General features: G+C 40.6%; 1 protein-coding gene across 2 annotated transcripts in view; it reads right to left on the bottom strand.

Moving 5' to 3' along the window:
* Positions 1 to 15,729, bottom strand: part of FGD4 (FYVE, RhoGEF and PH domain containing 4) — an 82,166-nt gene that overhangs the window by 10,670 nt on the left and 55,767 nt on the right. For both annotated transcript variants that reach the window (XM_044679453.1, XM_044679452.1), the window contains 8 exons: positions 15,248 to 15,386; positions 14,040 to 14,098; positions 13,197 to 13,343; positions 6,189 to 6,361; positions 4,265 to 4,295; positions 3,984 to 4,076; positions 3,318 to 3,443; positions 701 to 841 (listed from right to left, as the gene is read on the bottom strand). In XM_044679453.1, the coding sequence (XP_044535388.1) occupies positions 701 to 841; positions 3,318 to 3,443; positions 3,984 to 4,076; positions 4,265 to 4,295; positions 6,189 to 6,361; positions 13,197 to 13,343; positions 14,040 to 14,098; positions 15,248 to 15,386 (909 nt within the window). The remainder of the gene's footprint in view (positions 1 to 700; positions 842 to 3,317; positions 3,444 to 3,983; positions 4,077 to 4,264; positions 4,296 to 6,188; positions 6,362 to 13,196; positions 13,344 to 14,039; positions 14,099 to 15,247; positions 15,387 to 15,729) is intronic.

Here is a 15,729-nt window from a genome sequence, read left to right on the forward strand (position 1 = left end):
TAGGCCAAGGAAGTCAGCCTAACTTACCCACGTGACAATATAGAGCGTAAGCGTTCTGTGGTCTCAGGAGATGCTTCTTCTTCTAGTTCGAGACGGCAACTGCCCCACAGGAAGTTCACTCACTTACTTAAAGAGATCGTGTCTTTCATCACTTCCTGTGGTCCACCTCTAATTCAAGTGGACAAATGGCTGTTTCTACATTGATTTGGACTGCCCAAAGGGCCGTCCCCTGTTCTTGATTTGTTACTTATTGTCACGTGTGGGTAACTCGTCTCCCCTCCCCACTAAGGGAGGTGAGAGTGACATCATTAGCACGCCTGGGTTGAGTAGATTTTTGACTATTAATGGGATCGAGCTAATTCTATTTACACACTTGCAACATGGCTAAAAGAAATCACTGCAGACGTGGGGTTATATACGCTTCTCTAAGTAGGTGTGATGAGAAAGGAGATGGCAACAAGCATGATGAAGTACTTATTCTGTGGCAGGTCCTGCATTGACAGATAGGACCTCACTGGATCCTGACAACCATCTTATGAGGTGCGATTATAATCTCTAATTGAGGAAAACGAGGCAGGCAGAGGACTAGAAAGTTAGGCCTCATTTGAACTCGGATCTTCTGGACTCCGACTATTATTCCCTGTCATGAAAAAGTTTAAATAATCTATTATTAGAGATGAGACTCTCCTTCCGCCCATACCTCCAAGATTCCTTTCTTTTTCTTCTCTTCACTGTCTGTGCATCCAGTTATTATCTGATAGCAGTCTTTACAAACTTTGTTCCACTTGCCACCATCGTATTCAAGCTGAGCTTTATAGTCGGAACATTTCCAACAGACGACCTTAAAAACAAGGACAGAGAGGCACGGCCATCACTCCCAGACCGTGGCCTGAGCCCGATTCCGCCGCCCAGACCGTGGCCTGAGCCCGACTCCGCTGCCGCTGCAAAACAGATCCTGGCTGGGCTACACGTTGTGAAGGACGAGGCTCTGGCGCGCCCGCCACCCTCATCTCCTCCGCCACGGCCACCCGGCCGGAACAGAGATCCAGATAGCCTCTCCCTGTTGTAAGGTGCCGTCCCCAACAACGGAACCACCCGCTTCTCAAAGTGCAGTCTCTGCCGGGCACTGGCAGGCTTCCTCTCCAAAGAGGGAGCCGTTTAGTCCTTTCAGTGAAGTGTGGGGGCTCTGGAGATGGCATTTTCCTGCCCCAACTCCCCGGCCTCCAGCTTTCTGACGCAGCCCCTCGGCCTAGGTAGCCATTCCGAGTCTGAGCCTCTCACCAGACCGCCAGACACTTTCCTTGGGTTGGCTTTCCCTGTCTTACACCTTATTTTTTAAAGTTCTGTTTTCATCTAGCAGGGAATCTTACGTGCCTGGGAGACGCCTTGAGAGAGAACCCTTAAAGATCATTTGCTCTCCTCAATTAAGTGCTTTTTTACAATGAGAGTTGGGGTGCTGATCCTGTCCCAATAAATGCCACCAGGGAAGGCCTGGCTAGCTGTACCGCATCAAACGGGTGTGTGTGTGTGTGTGTGTGTGTGTGTGTGTGTGTGTGTGTGTGTGTCTGAAAAATATTTGTGTGACTGTCTTTCAGTCCAAGCTGTTTCCGCTGTAATTACAGAGGAAGCATTTTCATTGGCTGAAAACAATTTTTGGAGGCGTCCCCAGGTTTCACCCCACTGCCAAAGGGGTTCACAATCCAAAAAACATGAAATTTTTTGCACTCGAGAAATGCAATGTTCAAATTGTTGGCAAAGTGAACTGTTTAGGGATCCTTTGATCGAACCCATGTTTCTGGGGAGCTGCTGGGAGAATGACGAGTTACTAGGAATCTGCGGAGATCCTTATTCAGCCGAAAGCTGCCCCAAACTTGAACTGAACTGCAGTCAATCTAGAGGCACTGGGAAGTAAACATTTTAAGGTAGAGAAGGGGTGGGGGATGTGTGTAGGAGGGAAACCTTTAAAGAAATTCGTTTTGGGGAATCAGATCAACTGGTCAACGTCCTCTGGTCCTGGGAACCCTGCCCTGCTGATAAAGACCTACAGCTTTTCTCTCAGGGTGGAGAAAAATGGCCTGATGACCTTAAAAAAAGGCTTTGCCTCCAAAATAAAGAAAAAACCCAAATCGATTTTTTTTAGGGGGGGGGAAGCAGTATTTCATATTATAAGAGATGATTTTGTATATGTCTAACCCAGTGGAATTGCTTGTCAGTTCCAGCAGGGGGGAGACAACAAGAATCGTGTAACCTTGGAAAAAAATAAAAAATCAAACCAAATTTTAAAAAGAAGATGATTTTGATTTGCCTAATCACAGAGCAATTTGGCAGAATTGAATTGCCAAGAAAATCAGAAGCAAAGTCTCTTTGGAAGTCTAGAAAAGACCATGTGTTTGCAATTTCTTCAGTGAAAAACTAAATTAGGACTGTTTTATGTCACAACAATACAAGCTGTAGACCTCAAAATTTCATCTCTGATCATAAATAGCCGATTTACTTTTACAAAGATAGATTCATGAGAGAAAAAAGAAATGAAAGCAGAAAAGGATAAGATCGTCATTAGATGAATAATGCGTCAGAAGTAAAATGTAACACAAAATAAAGGCTTTGTTGAATTACTCCTATCTGTGTAATGAGCAAAAACCCCTGTAGAAATGTTATTCGAGAAATCATTCTATATCGCTGAGAAGAGCAGCCCCACTCAAAACAAATCACAAAAGGAACCCTTTCAGAAGAAGGTTTTGGTGATCTCTCTTGACAATCACAAAAGCAAGGCATAGGCTTTAATTTTCAAGTATTAGTAAAGAAGGGGCAGGTCCCAAGCTCTCCACTATCCGCCCTGCATGCCGTGTCCTGTGGGAGAGGACACGGGCGGGAGGAGGCAATCCATTAATGGCATTTTTCCATTCTAAGAACAACAGGAGTTATTCCCCAAACGGCTTAGGCCCAGAACATCACAGACCCAGGCCGCCATTCAGGCTTGACAAGCTTCTGCTACGGGTGCTGCAGCTGACGCTAACGAGGGTGAGGCGCCTCGGGCCCCCCGCGACCTCCCCCGGTCCCATCGTGACCTCCCCCAGGCCCATCAGGCCCCCGCAACCTCTCCTGGGCCCCCCACGACCTCCCCCGGGCCCATCGTGACCTCCCCCGGGCCCATCGGCCCCCGCGACCTCTCCTGGGCCCCCCACAACCTCCCCCGGGCCCATCGTGACCTCCCTCAGGCCCATCGGGGCCCCCGCAACCTCTCCTGGGCCCCCGCGACCTCCTCCGGGCCCATCGGGCCCCCGCGACCTTCCCCAGGAAGCAGGGCTGGCACTCACGTGTCCGCAAGCTCGGCAGTGATGCCTCCTCCTGGTCAGGGCGTTGAAAGGCTCCCTGCACTTCATGCACATGGTGACCTCGTTGTCCCGGATCCACCTCGGGGCCCTTTTCCCAAGCTCGGCGGTCTGAAAACCAACGGCCCGAATGGGCGGCGTTTTAGTAGGGAGTTAAGAGCATGCGGCCCGGTTCACAGCAGCGCTGAAGCCCCGGCCTAAAGTATTCGGCTAAGAAGTTATTAAAAAAAGGCTCCTGACCAAAAAGCTTGTTTGGACAGATTTAGGGAGTGTGTTACAAACAAACAAACAAACAAAAGTCCTATTTTGTAATCCCGATGCCTCGGGAATCCAAAGAAAGCATATGAAATAGGGGCAGCCGGGTGGCTCAGGGGATGGAGAGCCAGGCCTAGGGATGGGAGGCTCCAATCTGGCCCCAGATACGTCCTAGCTGGGGAACCTTGGCCAAATTACGCAGGACCCCCATCCCCCTCTGCCTTGGAGCCAATATACAGTTTGGGGTTTTTTAATTAAAAAAAAAAAAAAAGAAAAGAAAAGAAAAAAGGAAGACGACAACGACGACGTATATGAAGCTAGCACGTAGCCACCATCATTCGTGATAAGAGCCGCCCCCCCACCCCCCGGACACGGTATGAACTCATCCAGACTTACAGAAACCTCCGAGTGAATGTCATTATCTTTTGCTATAGCATTTCTGAAGGTTTCGTGCCTTTGATGAAAAGCTTCAATAGTATTCTGGAGTGCCTAAAAATGGAACCAATTCAAAATAAACATTAAAGAGTAGAATGCGAAGCTGATGAAAACCCAAATTCTCACCAAATGAAATGAACTGTTTCCAAAGGCCATCAGCTATCCGACAGTTAAAGATGTACCCAGAGGTACAGGAAGAGACGCGGTGGAAAAGTCAAAAGGAAAACAGGGATCTTACTTACCTTGATCCATTCTTCTTTGTCTTGCTCAGAACTAAAATACAAAACGGCAAAGTTGAGAATAAACTTAGAGAACAGAAGGAGGTTACAACTGGTGAACGCTTTTAACGCTATTCGAAAATTTCCCAAAACTTAGCGATGCATAGAAAGAGTTATACGGAAATATTACAGATCTCTGGCAATTCAACAAAGAACATTTTAAAATACGACTCAGCCTGTTCATTCACTAGGTATGTAGAGACCCGGGGGTGGAAGAGAGGATTGTATTGTGAGCTTGTGTCGGCCTGCCTCCTGCCACTGCGCCGCTACCAAATCATCTCTCCCAAGGGACCGGATGTCCGGTCTGTCTTTGGATCAATACTAAGTATTGGCTTCAAGCAGAAGAGGGGAAAGGGCTGGGCACTGTCTTGCCAAGGGTCCCACAGCTAAGGAAGTACTTGAGGCCCTCCCATCTCGGCCACTTAGCTGCCCCGACACGGCGGTATAACAGGTACCATGAGAAGTAGCGTGGCATAATGGAGAAGGCACTTGATTTGGAGTCAGAGGACCTGGGTTCAGATCTTAGCTGTTATTATTTCCCACCAGGACAATTCCTTCAGTGGACCTCTGGTCCATCTTCTGTACAGTGAGGAAGCTCAGCCTAGGAGATGATGATTGATTTCCTGGGTTCCTTCCAGCTCTAAATCTATGAGCCCTTGACCCATCTACTTTTTCAGTACTGTGGGAATGATAAAGTCCACTGCGATAAAGCAACTCAAGAACATAAAACATCTTCATAAAACAAGAGTTTATTTACACGGGCATCTTAGGGAGCTCTTGGTAGTATTTCTGGACTTGGATTACGGAACTAATAGTTTGTTGCTAAGACCAACATGAACAGATGAAAATGTGTTATTTCTAAATACTTCCAGAAAAGAAATATAAGTGAGATGATTCTAGTAAATTTCTTTTAGGCAAATTCTCCTTGACTCTAACTTGAATTTCATATGTACTAGTTTGGATCCATCTTATACTAATTGCTGAGATGCCAGAAAATGCCTGCATTTCAAGTTCATTATAAATTACTCAAGTTTGCTCTAGTTGAGGCAAAAATATCCATTTTAAAAAGCCTTTCCACAAGTTCCTTATTTCATAACCCTAAATGTGTTTTAAATTTGTTTTCATTTCTTTGGGTTCTCCAGCTACCTCTCATTACAAATGAATACCAAATGAAAATTAAGAATTTTAGCATAAAGTAATAGCCAAGATAAACTCAAATGCTAATAATAACTATATTTAAATAAACGGCTGGGGAAGGAAAATGTATTTCTTGGTCTCCTAAATTAGAAAATTCCACATATGCGGTCAACTGAGAGTGTGCCTGTTTGGAAGCCCTTATCAAATGGCATTAGATATAGTTCTACACTCAAAATTGTCTCCTGAAAACTCCCTTTTTTTCCCCAGATAGGAAAGGACATTATTCATCTCAGACTCCTGTCCAGACTCCAATTCTTACAACCTTCCTTGGAAACGTGTTGACTGTGTATTTTAAATTGGCAGTCCTGGCCTTTCTGTATCTTGACTAAGATTTTCAGATTCATCTGAATGATGGTAAATTCTTCTCTTTCCACAGGCCCTGCACAGTAGGTTTCCTTACATTTCTGGCCATGTAACATTACTTTCAGACACTCCTTAAGCATCTTTTGCTACTTTCTTTTAGTGTATGCCTACACAATTGCTTAAGTTGATTGCTGCCCTCATTCGATTGCTAATTTTTTAGTGGAGCCTCTATATTTATTGTTTTAACCCCAGGGAATTCCCTGGAGGCATTCCAGCAGGCTCCAAGAGGTCTCCAGAATGTACTTGGGAAACTCATTCCTCAACCATCCTATCTTGGGATTTAGGCAGGTGCTTTTAGACCTTTGCCAAAAAGGAATGGTTCACTTACCTGGCCTGTAGTTCCAGGGTTCGTTCTTTTCCAGAAACCTGAAAGGTGTGTGGGTATTCTTCATTGTGCGTTTCTACAATTTTCATCCCATCGATACCCACTCTAGTTCGAACTGAGAATTTAGATCCCACCAAGCTGAATTTTGGCACGCAGTAGAGCAACATGTTGTTGAACTGTTTAAGACAAAGTACATCTCAATAGTCGAGCAGAGAAACAAGGAAGTGAAAGTGGAGTATCAACTCCAGCGTTGACTTAAGATTTTGAAAATATCCCCCAAACCTCAACATTGTTTTCAAACCATTCCTTTCCCTCACCTCTTAATAGAGTTGGGTTCTTTCCCTCATCTCTCCAATGTAATTAGGTTCTTTCCCTCACCTCTTACATAGTTAGAGTCCATTATGTTCTTCAGTTACTATCTCTATCTCTTCCTTTTGAGGTCATGTCTCAGGAGCATTAATTAGTTGAAGGACCTGGGGACACTTAGCACGGATAAGACAAAACTCTTGAGAAGAAACCTGAGAGCCGCTCTGAAGAGCTGTCATGTGGAAGAAGAATGAACCTTTTCCCCCTAGAGGTCAGCAGAAACTGAAGACTTTCCAGGAAAGGGAAACTCAACACCTCTCAAGGTAAGGCATTCAGGTTGCTAAGTTTTATATCGTTTCCCTCCTTATTTCCTCTAGCATCTATTTCTTTTTCTCCATTCTCACGCCCATCACCAAATTCAAATCTCCATCCTGGTCTACCACCTGGACTAATAAAATAATTAATAATTAACAATACAAGAATATTTTAATAAACAATTTAATAAAAATTAATAAAATAATAAAAATTAAAGAAAAATTTTTTATTTTATATAACCTATATTCACCTATTTCTGTCCCATAGAGCAATCATTTACAAGAAAGAATAAAAGAGAAAAGAAACAATTCAGTAAAAGTATATAACATAATGAAAAAGTTCTCTTTTGCAAACAATGGGGTGGGGGGGGTGTTGTCTTTGGAAATGAACCTTGTCATAATTCACAATATTCAGTTTCCTTCAAAAAATTTTTTATTTATTTTTAACATTCTTAAAAAAATTTTTTTGGGTTCCAAATTCTCTCTCCCTCCCCCCCTCTGCCACCCACTGAGAAGGCTAATAGTATGACATTAATTATACACATTCGATCACATAAAACATATATCTCAGCATTCAATTTTAACAGTTTGGATGTTGCTCTTCCAATTTGCATTGCTAGAGTCACTGTGAATATTGTTTTCCTGGCACTGTTTTCTTCACTCTGTATCAGTTAAATTTTCCCGTGCTTACCTCAACTTATATTTACAATAAAGCCCAAAGGGATGATCCGCTTCTATTTGAGTTTGATCCTCCCTAGATTCCTTCAGAATTATGCTCTCGCCCTTCTACATGAAACCTTTCCTGCCCCCCCCCCCCATCTTTTAGTGCCCTTCGCAGCTGATAGTTATTTTTCATATTCTTATATATGTACATACTGTCTGACCTAAGAGAATTAATAAGCTCCTCAAGTCTAGGGACCACATTCATTTTTCAACTTTGTGAGTCCCTGGTACCCATACAAGGTGCTTAACTGAATTGAATTCAATAGCACAAAGTAATGCCATTTCAGAAGAGAAAAAGAACTAATAACGAGGGGTGAGAAGGCGAGAAGGACATGGGTGCCACACATCTCTCCAGAAGGCCTTCCATAGTAAGTGGTACCTAAACTGGGCTTTGAAGGAAGTTGGGGATTTGACAAGAGAGAGGTCAAGAGGGAAGGCGTTCCAGATAAGGGTGGCCACTTGCGCCCAACTATGGGAGTGGAGAAGAATGCTGTGCACTTGAGGTACACAAGAGCAGGTCAGTTTGAATGGAAGGAAGGATGTTCCAGGTGGTGTCCTGTGAATTAGAATGACATGGCTAGGTGGGAGCCAGATTACAGAAGGTCTCCAATGCCAGGCGGAGGCACTGGTAGGTTATACTAGAGGCGACAGCAGGCACTGGATATTTTGGCGTGTCGAGGGGTATAACACGGTCAGTCTTTTTAGGAATATTACTTTGACATCCGTGTGAAAGTGGAGAACAGTGTGGAGGCAGCTAACCCAGGTGACAGGTGATGAGGGCTTGACTAAGATTATGTGAGTAAACAGAAGGAGCATGAGAGACAGTCCGCACTGACAAGAGAATGGCTACAGGAGTCCAAGGAGAAGAGTTGCAGGCGGCTGCACACCTATGAAAATGAGTTCTAATCATGCATGTGGGAAAGTCTTACCTGGTTCCTTTTTAGAGAGATGAGGCAAAAGATGGATTGCTGTAGGGTGTAGTGTAGGAAATAGGAGGAGAGTAGGACCTATTCGCAGGAGCTGGGGGGAAATCTTAATTTACTACACACCAAAGAGCTTTACAATATCCAAGTTTATCCAGACATACCAGGGTTAGGAGCTACTACATAAACACACTTCTTGCTGAAAGACAACCTAACGTCCCATTGTATAGACAACCCAGTTACCATTGCTGAAGACCAGGAAGTAGCCATAATGTTACACTGAAAAGATAACATTTTTCACCAGCTTAGCTATCTGACGTCCGAGTTCATAGTGGATCAGAAGGAGTATATTAGAGGTTTAACAGAGGAAGGAATTATAAGTGAACAAATGGAAGGGATATTTATGTCAACAAATAACAGCTGACAGTTGAAAAAAGAGGAAGAAAGCACAAAAGTAAAAAGCACTATTTAAAGTGATTCATCAGGACAGGATAAATGTCTAGAAGAATGCAAGGATGGTCTGACATTCGCAAAATGATAAAAATAGTTAATCCTATTAATAACAAAATTAGATGATTTGATCCAGAAAGGCCCCCAAAAGCCCTTACCAAAGATACTGAAGTGGTTTTCTATTTCCTTCTCCAGTGGATGGAAAACAGAATCACCCAGCATTGATTTAGGTTAAACAAGTCTAAAGGTATAGGCATGAAAGGACAATTTTCTTTAAAATGTACCTAAAACTAAGAATGAGCATTATTTGAAACCAGCTGGGAGCTTGGCTTCTTCTCTCTGTTATTATCTGACACTGTTAGAAACGTGCATTAGGGTAATAACAAGTCCGTAAGACCTAGTTCAAGTCTGGCCTCAGACACTTACTAGTTGTGTGATTCTGTTTGCCTTAATCCACTGGAGAAGGAAATGGAAAACCACTGCAGTACTTCGGCAAGAAAACCTCTCGTGCAGTATAGTCCGTGGGCTCCCAAAGAATCGAACATGACTGAATGACTAAACCACTATGCTGAGTTGATGCTAGCTTTGAGTGGAATTCCTACAGCCACGAGCGGTATCAAAGTGAATGAAGAGGCAAAGAGGAATTGCTTTACATAAATTATACCTTTTAAACATAACTTAGCTTTCATTGCTTAGCTTGAGTTGTTTTTCTTGCATTTTACCATCTGTGAGTGGTTTTCTAATGTTGAGCAGGGATTACTGGATTGGCCCGAGCCCAGCACACAGGAGATAGAAAGCCCAAACTAGAAAGGTAGGCTCAGACTGCTGGATATCGCAGACAAAGAAACCAATAAGAGTCAAGAACAAATCAATGTGGTGCTGATGCCTAAACCAGGAAGAGGGAAAACAGAAAAAGACAACTACAGATCAATTTCCCTAATTGAAAATTGATGGAAATTTTACGTAAAAGAGTAGCAAGGAGATCAATAGCAATATCAAAAAGATCCTATACTATGGCCAGGTGAGATTTATAACCTAAAATGTGGGGATGGTTCAGTATCTGGAAAACTATCAGCATAATGGATCATATCCATAAAAAACTAATAAAAGTCATCTCAGTAAGCTGCAGAAAAGGCTTTTGACAAAATATAATACCCATTTCTAGTTAAAACATAAGAAATAGGGAACAGCAGGGTGGCTCAGTGGACTGAGAACCAGGCCTAGAGACAGGAGGGTCCTACGTTCAAATCTGGCCTCAGACATTTCCTAAATGTGTGATTCTCGGCAAGTCACTTAACCCCCATTGCCTAGCCCTTACCACTCTTCTGCCTTAGAACCAATACATCGTATTGGTAAGGGTTTAAAAACAAAACAAAACATAAGAAAGCATAGAAGCAAATAGAACTCTCCTTAAAACTATCAGCAAGTATTATCTGTAATGGAGATAAATTAGAAGCCTCCCTTACGAGATCAGGGGTGAAGCAAGGATGCCCACTGTCATCACTATTTCCCATATTGTACTAGAAATGCTAGCTAGAGCAATAAGAGGAAGAAAATTGAAGGAATTAGAATAGGTAATAAGGAAACAAAATTATAACATTGTGCTGATGATATGGTGGTAGACTTGTAGAAGCCTAGAAAACTACCTAAAAAACTAGTTGAAATAATTAACAACTTTAGCAAAGTTGCAGGATAGAAAATAAACTCACATAAATCATCAGCATTTCTATATATTACCAATAAAGTTCAGCAACAAGAGATAGAAAGAGAAATTCCATTTAAAATAACTGTAGAAAATACTTTGTCTACCTGCTACTAAAACAAAGCCAGGAACTATATGAACACAATAACAAAACCCTTTTTCACACAAATAAAGTCAGACCGAAACAACTGGAAAATTATTAATTGCTCAGGGGTAGGCCAACCTAATATCATAAAAATGAAAATCCTACCTTAATTAATTTAATTATTCAGTGCCATATCCATCAAACTGCCAAAAATTATAGAGCTAGAAAATATTTAGACCTAGGAAAAATAATAACACAATTCATCTGGAAGAACAGAAGGTTAAGTATTATCAAGGGAATTAATGGGAAAAAATGTGAAGGAAGATAGCCGAGGCATACCAGATTTCAAACAGCATTTTAAAGCAATAATCATCAAAATAACCTGGCATCGCTAAGAAATAGAGGTGTGTGGGGGGGTGGATCAGGGGAACAGATGAGGTACACAATCTACCACAATAAGTGACCATAGTAATCAAGTGTTTGATAAACACAAAGATCCAAGGTTTTGGTACAAGAATTTATTATTTGACAAAAAGTGCTGGAAAAACCGGAAAACAGTTTGGCAGAAAGTAGGTATAGATTAAGTATAAATTAGGTATATATATTGATCACACATCATATACCAAGATCAGATCAAAACAGATATATATGATTTAGACATGAAGGGGGATACATAGGAAAATGAGGGGAACATAGAATAGTTTACTTGTCAGACCTATGGATAAGGTAGGAATTTATGACCAACAAGAAATAGAGAGCATTATGAGATATAAATTAATAATTATGATCATATTAAAAAGGCATTGAACAAACAAAACTAATGCAGCCAAAACTAGAAGGGTAGGCACAAAGTTTGGGGAACATTTTTAAAGCTAGTGTCTGATAAAAGCCCCATTTCTCAAATATAGAGAGAACTGAGTCCATTGTATAAGAATACAAGTCATTTCCTAATTGACAATTGGTCAAAGGATATGAACAGTTTTCAGATGAAGAAATTAAAGGTATTGATAGATATATGGAAAAATGCTCTAAATAACTACTGATTAGAGAAATGCAAATTAAAACAACTCTGAGGTACCACTTTGCACTTACCAGATTGGCTAATATGAGAGAAAAGGAAAAGGATAAAAGTTGGAAGAAATGTGGGAAAAGTGGGATGTGAATCTCCTATTGGAGAAGTTGTGAACTCATCCAACCATTCTGGAGGATAATTTGGACCTATGCCCAAAGGGTTATAAATCTGTGCATACCTGACCCACTAATACTTACTGCTAGGTCTGTATCCCAAAGAAATAATCAAACACAAATAAATAAATTAATTAAATAAAAAGGACCTCTCTTATAGTAGCTCTTTTTTTGTGGTGGCAAAGAATTAGAAATTGAAGGTATGCTAATCAATTGGGAAATGACTGAACAATTATAGTATACGATTGAATGGAATACTATTGTGCTCTAAGGAATTATCAGCAGGACAGTTTCAGAAAACCTGGAAAAACTTACATGAACTGATGCAAAGTGAAGTGAGCAGAACAAGGAGAACACTGTGCATAGAAACATCACTATTGTACAGTGATCAGCTGTGAATGTCTTAGCTATTCTTAACAATATAATGATCCAAGGAATCATGATGAAAAATGTCACCCACCTCAGAAAAAGAACTAATGGAATCTGAATGCAGATGGAGGCATACTATTTTGAATTAAGTATTTTTTTCATGTTTTCTTAGTCTGTTTTCATATCACAACACGACTACTATGGAATGGTTTTGAATGATCATACATATGTTAACATATTAAACGGCTAGCCATCTCAGGGAGTGGGGTAGGGAAGGAGGGAAAAATAAAATATTATTAAAAATAAATCAATGGAACAGATCAGATAAGACTTAGAAATAAATGCACATTAGCAGTCTAATATTTGATAAACTCATATCACAAACTATTGGGGAAAGGAGTCTTTATTTTTGTCAAATAAAATATAATAACTGCTAGGTGTAGATCAGAATTTTATACATTCTATCGCAAATTCAAAAGGTGAAAAAAATTAAATATAAATGTAATTATAATTACGGGTAGAAGAAAAATTCATATCTAGGTAATGGATAGATTAGACCATGAAAGACAAAATAAAGAATATCAAATATTAAAAATCTTTTGCACAAATAAAAGCATTAATGCCAAAGTCAGAAAGTAGCCTATACTGTAACTGGTGTTCATAATATATGAATAAATCCTCAAGGAAAGGTAATTTTCAGTCACCTCTGTTTAAGAAATAAATAATCCATTTTAGAAAGATTTTCATAAAAAAGGAACAAAATGAAATTTTGGTAACATTTTTACGACAAGAGTATATACACTCTAGTTCCAGGAAAGTTCTTATTTAGACAACTTGATTTCCCTAAAACGAATATATGAATATAATCTTTTTGCAAGCAAGAATTCTAATTTCCTAACATATGCGTGAGAATTTCAGTGCTCTGTAATGCTGCATCAATAGTAGGATACTTACTAGGAAAAGATAACGTTCCTGAGCTGATGTGTTTCGAGCTGCAAGCTTAAGGATCTGGCCTTCCCGGATCAGCTCGTTTGAGGGATTAACAATGTCTTCCTCTTCGCCCAACATTTCATAAACCTCTAATAGCTTTTTAAGATTCTCCTAGTAGAGTCAAAGAACAAGTGAAAGCCTTTAAAAATAAATCACAATTCAATATTCAGTTTTAAATTTTAATAACTCAGAATTATTTTTACTGAAGTATGTATGAGGCCAAGAAAGAGTGACAAACGTTTCATTCAAAAGTAAATATCCAACAAACAAAAAAGAGGTCAACCTTAGGAGGACAGGGGTGAGCTGGGTGGATGCAGTGGAAAAGTACACTGCCTCTGGAGTCAGAGGACCTAGGAATAAGTCATTTAACCTCCCATGGCCTCAGTTTCCCCATATTTAAAATAAAAGAATTAGCCTCAGAGATTCCTTCCAGCTCAAGTTCTATACCTGATGGTTTGAAGAATGAAATTTATCTGTAATAAAAAAATATAGGACCAGTTAGGTAGCACAAGTTTCGCATGCAAGGACTAGAGTTGTGAGGACCCAGGCTTAAATCTGGCCTCAGACACTTCCTAGCTGTGTGATCCTGGGCTAAACCCCAATTTCCTCACTCTTGCTGCTCTTCTTTATTTGAACTGATATTGAGATAGAAGGAGAAGGTTTAAAATAAATAATGCCTAAGGCAATAATGAAAAAAAATAATGAAAATACATTTCTTCTCAACTGATAAGCCGAGTTGAGTTCTTTTTGGTTAAAGTACAAACAATTCATTAACGAGGTCTCCTCTCTCCACTCAAAACTACCTACCATTTTCCGTATTGCACTATTGGAATGGCTTGCTGCAGTGGAGATAATTTCAAGTGATTCTGTATGGAAAGAAAATCATAAGAGCAAATAAATAGGACTCACTACTCCTCATAATGCTGCATTGCTGACTAGTACATAAAATTCAAAGGAAAAGTTAGAAATTTGGGGTCAAAGTCATACATGAAGCTCCTAGGTCAATGGATCGTGGGCTTTTTAAAATCAGATATCAAGGTGATGGAATATTATTGTGATGAAAGGAATGATGCACTGGAGGGATTCCATGTGAACTAGAAAGACCTCCAGGAATTGATGCAGAGCAAAAGGAGCAAAACCAGGAGAACATTGTACACAGAGTCGGATACATTGTAGCACAATCTAACGTAACTGACTCTGCTACTAGCAGCAATGCAATGACCCAGGACAATACAGAGGGACTTATGAAAAAGAATGCTGCTATCCACATCCAGAGAAAGAACTGTGGGAGCAGAAATGCAGAAGAAAAACAGGATTGATTACACAGTTTGATAGGGATATGTTTAGGGTTTTGATGTTAAAAGATCACTACTGCAAATATGAATAACAGGGAAATGAGTTTTGAACAATGATACATGTATAACCCAGTGGAATTGTATGTCGCTCCAGGAAGGGGGAAGGAAGGGGGGAAGAATCATGAATCATGTAACCATGGAAGAATATTCTAAATAAAATCAGAAATCAAGGCAGCTAGGTGGCTCAGTGGATGGAGATCCAGGTCCAGAGACAGGAGGCCCTGGGTTCAAATCTGACCTCTGGCACTTCCTAGCTGTGTGACCCTAGGCAAGTCACTTAACCCCCACTGCCTAGCCCTTATCACTCTTCTGCCTTGGAACCAATACACAGTATTGATTCCAACATAGAAGGTAAGGATTTAAAAAAAAAAAAGAAAAAGAAAAAATCAGGAATCAAGCTCTAATCTTTTCTTAAAAAAAAAAAAAAAAAAAAAAGGTGGGACGTAGGGGTCAGGGAGAGCTCCTCTTTTGGGTAGAGCTATCACTTTAAGATTTATAGCCAGATTTAAAGTGTGAAATTAGCACAAACAGTCTAATTCTTCCTCTTCAGAAGCTTGTGATCCTAATTCCATGACACTGATTCTCTGCTAGCCAGATATCAGAGCTACTGTTCAGTTGGGCTGCAGGGTTATCCTACCATGTAAAAAAATAGCTCCTTACTTTTAGCATCCTTCCAGTCTGGGGAATCAGGAGGCAATGTCCTTAGATAGTCCTTCACGAGCAGCTCGTAGCGGGGGATTCGCTGGACAGGTTCTAGCATGTGATGTTGTAGTGTCAAATTCCCACAGATCTTTTGTTTCTGGAAAGAGAAAGGTACTTTAAGGAAAATGTTTTCCCCCTTTCAAATTTAAGCTAAAATAAACCACCAGGTGAAAAGATTTTCATTTGGAACAAGAAAAGGGAAGAATTCAGCAGATTTCCTGGTGGTGAGGAACTGTTTCACTACTTTAGCTCAAGGGCTTGGTAAAGGTAAATCATTAAATTATTTTCCAGAGCTTTTTTTAGCAAGTAACAACCCATCAATCAGGCTCAAAGCACACCATGGTTCTAAATTTTTCTGTTGACCGAGCAGAAACAACTGGATAATTATTCTAAAGGTCACCACTCTCCAACTTAAAGCATTCTCTCAATTGATATTTGTT

This window comes from Gracilinanus agilis, chromosome 5 (genome assembly GCF_016433145.1).
Source record: "Gracilinanus agilis isolate LMUSP501 chromosome 5, AgileGrace, whole genome shotgun sequence".
Lineage (NCBI taxonomy): Eukaryota > Metazoa > Chordata > Mammalia > Didelphimorphia > Didelphidae > Gracilinanus > Gracilinanus agilis.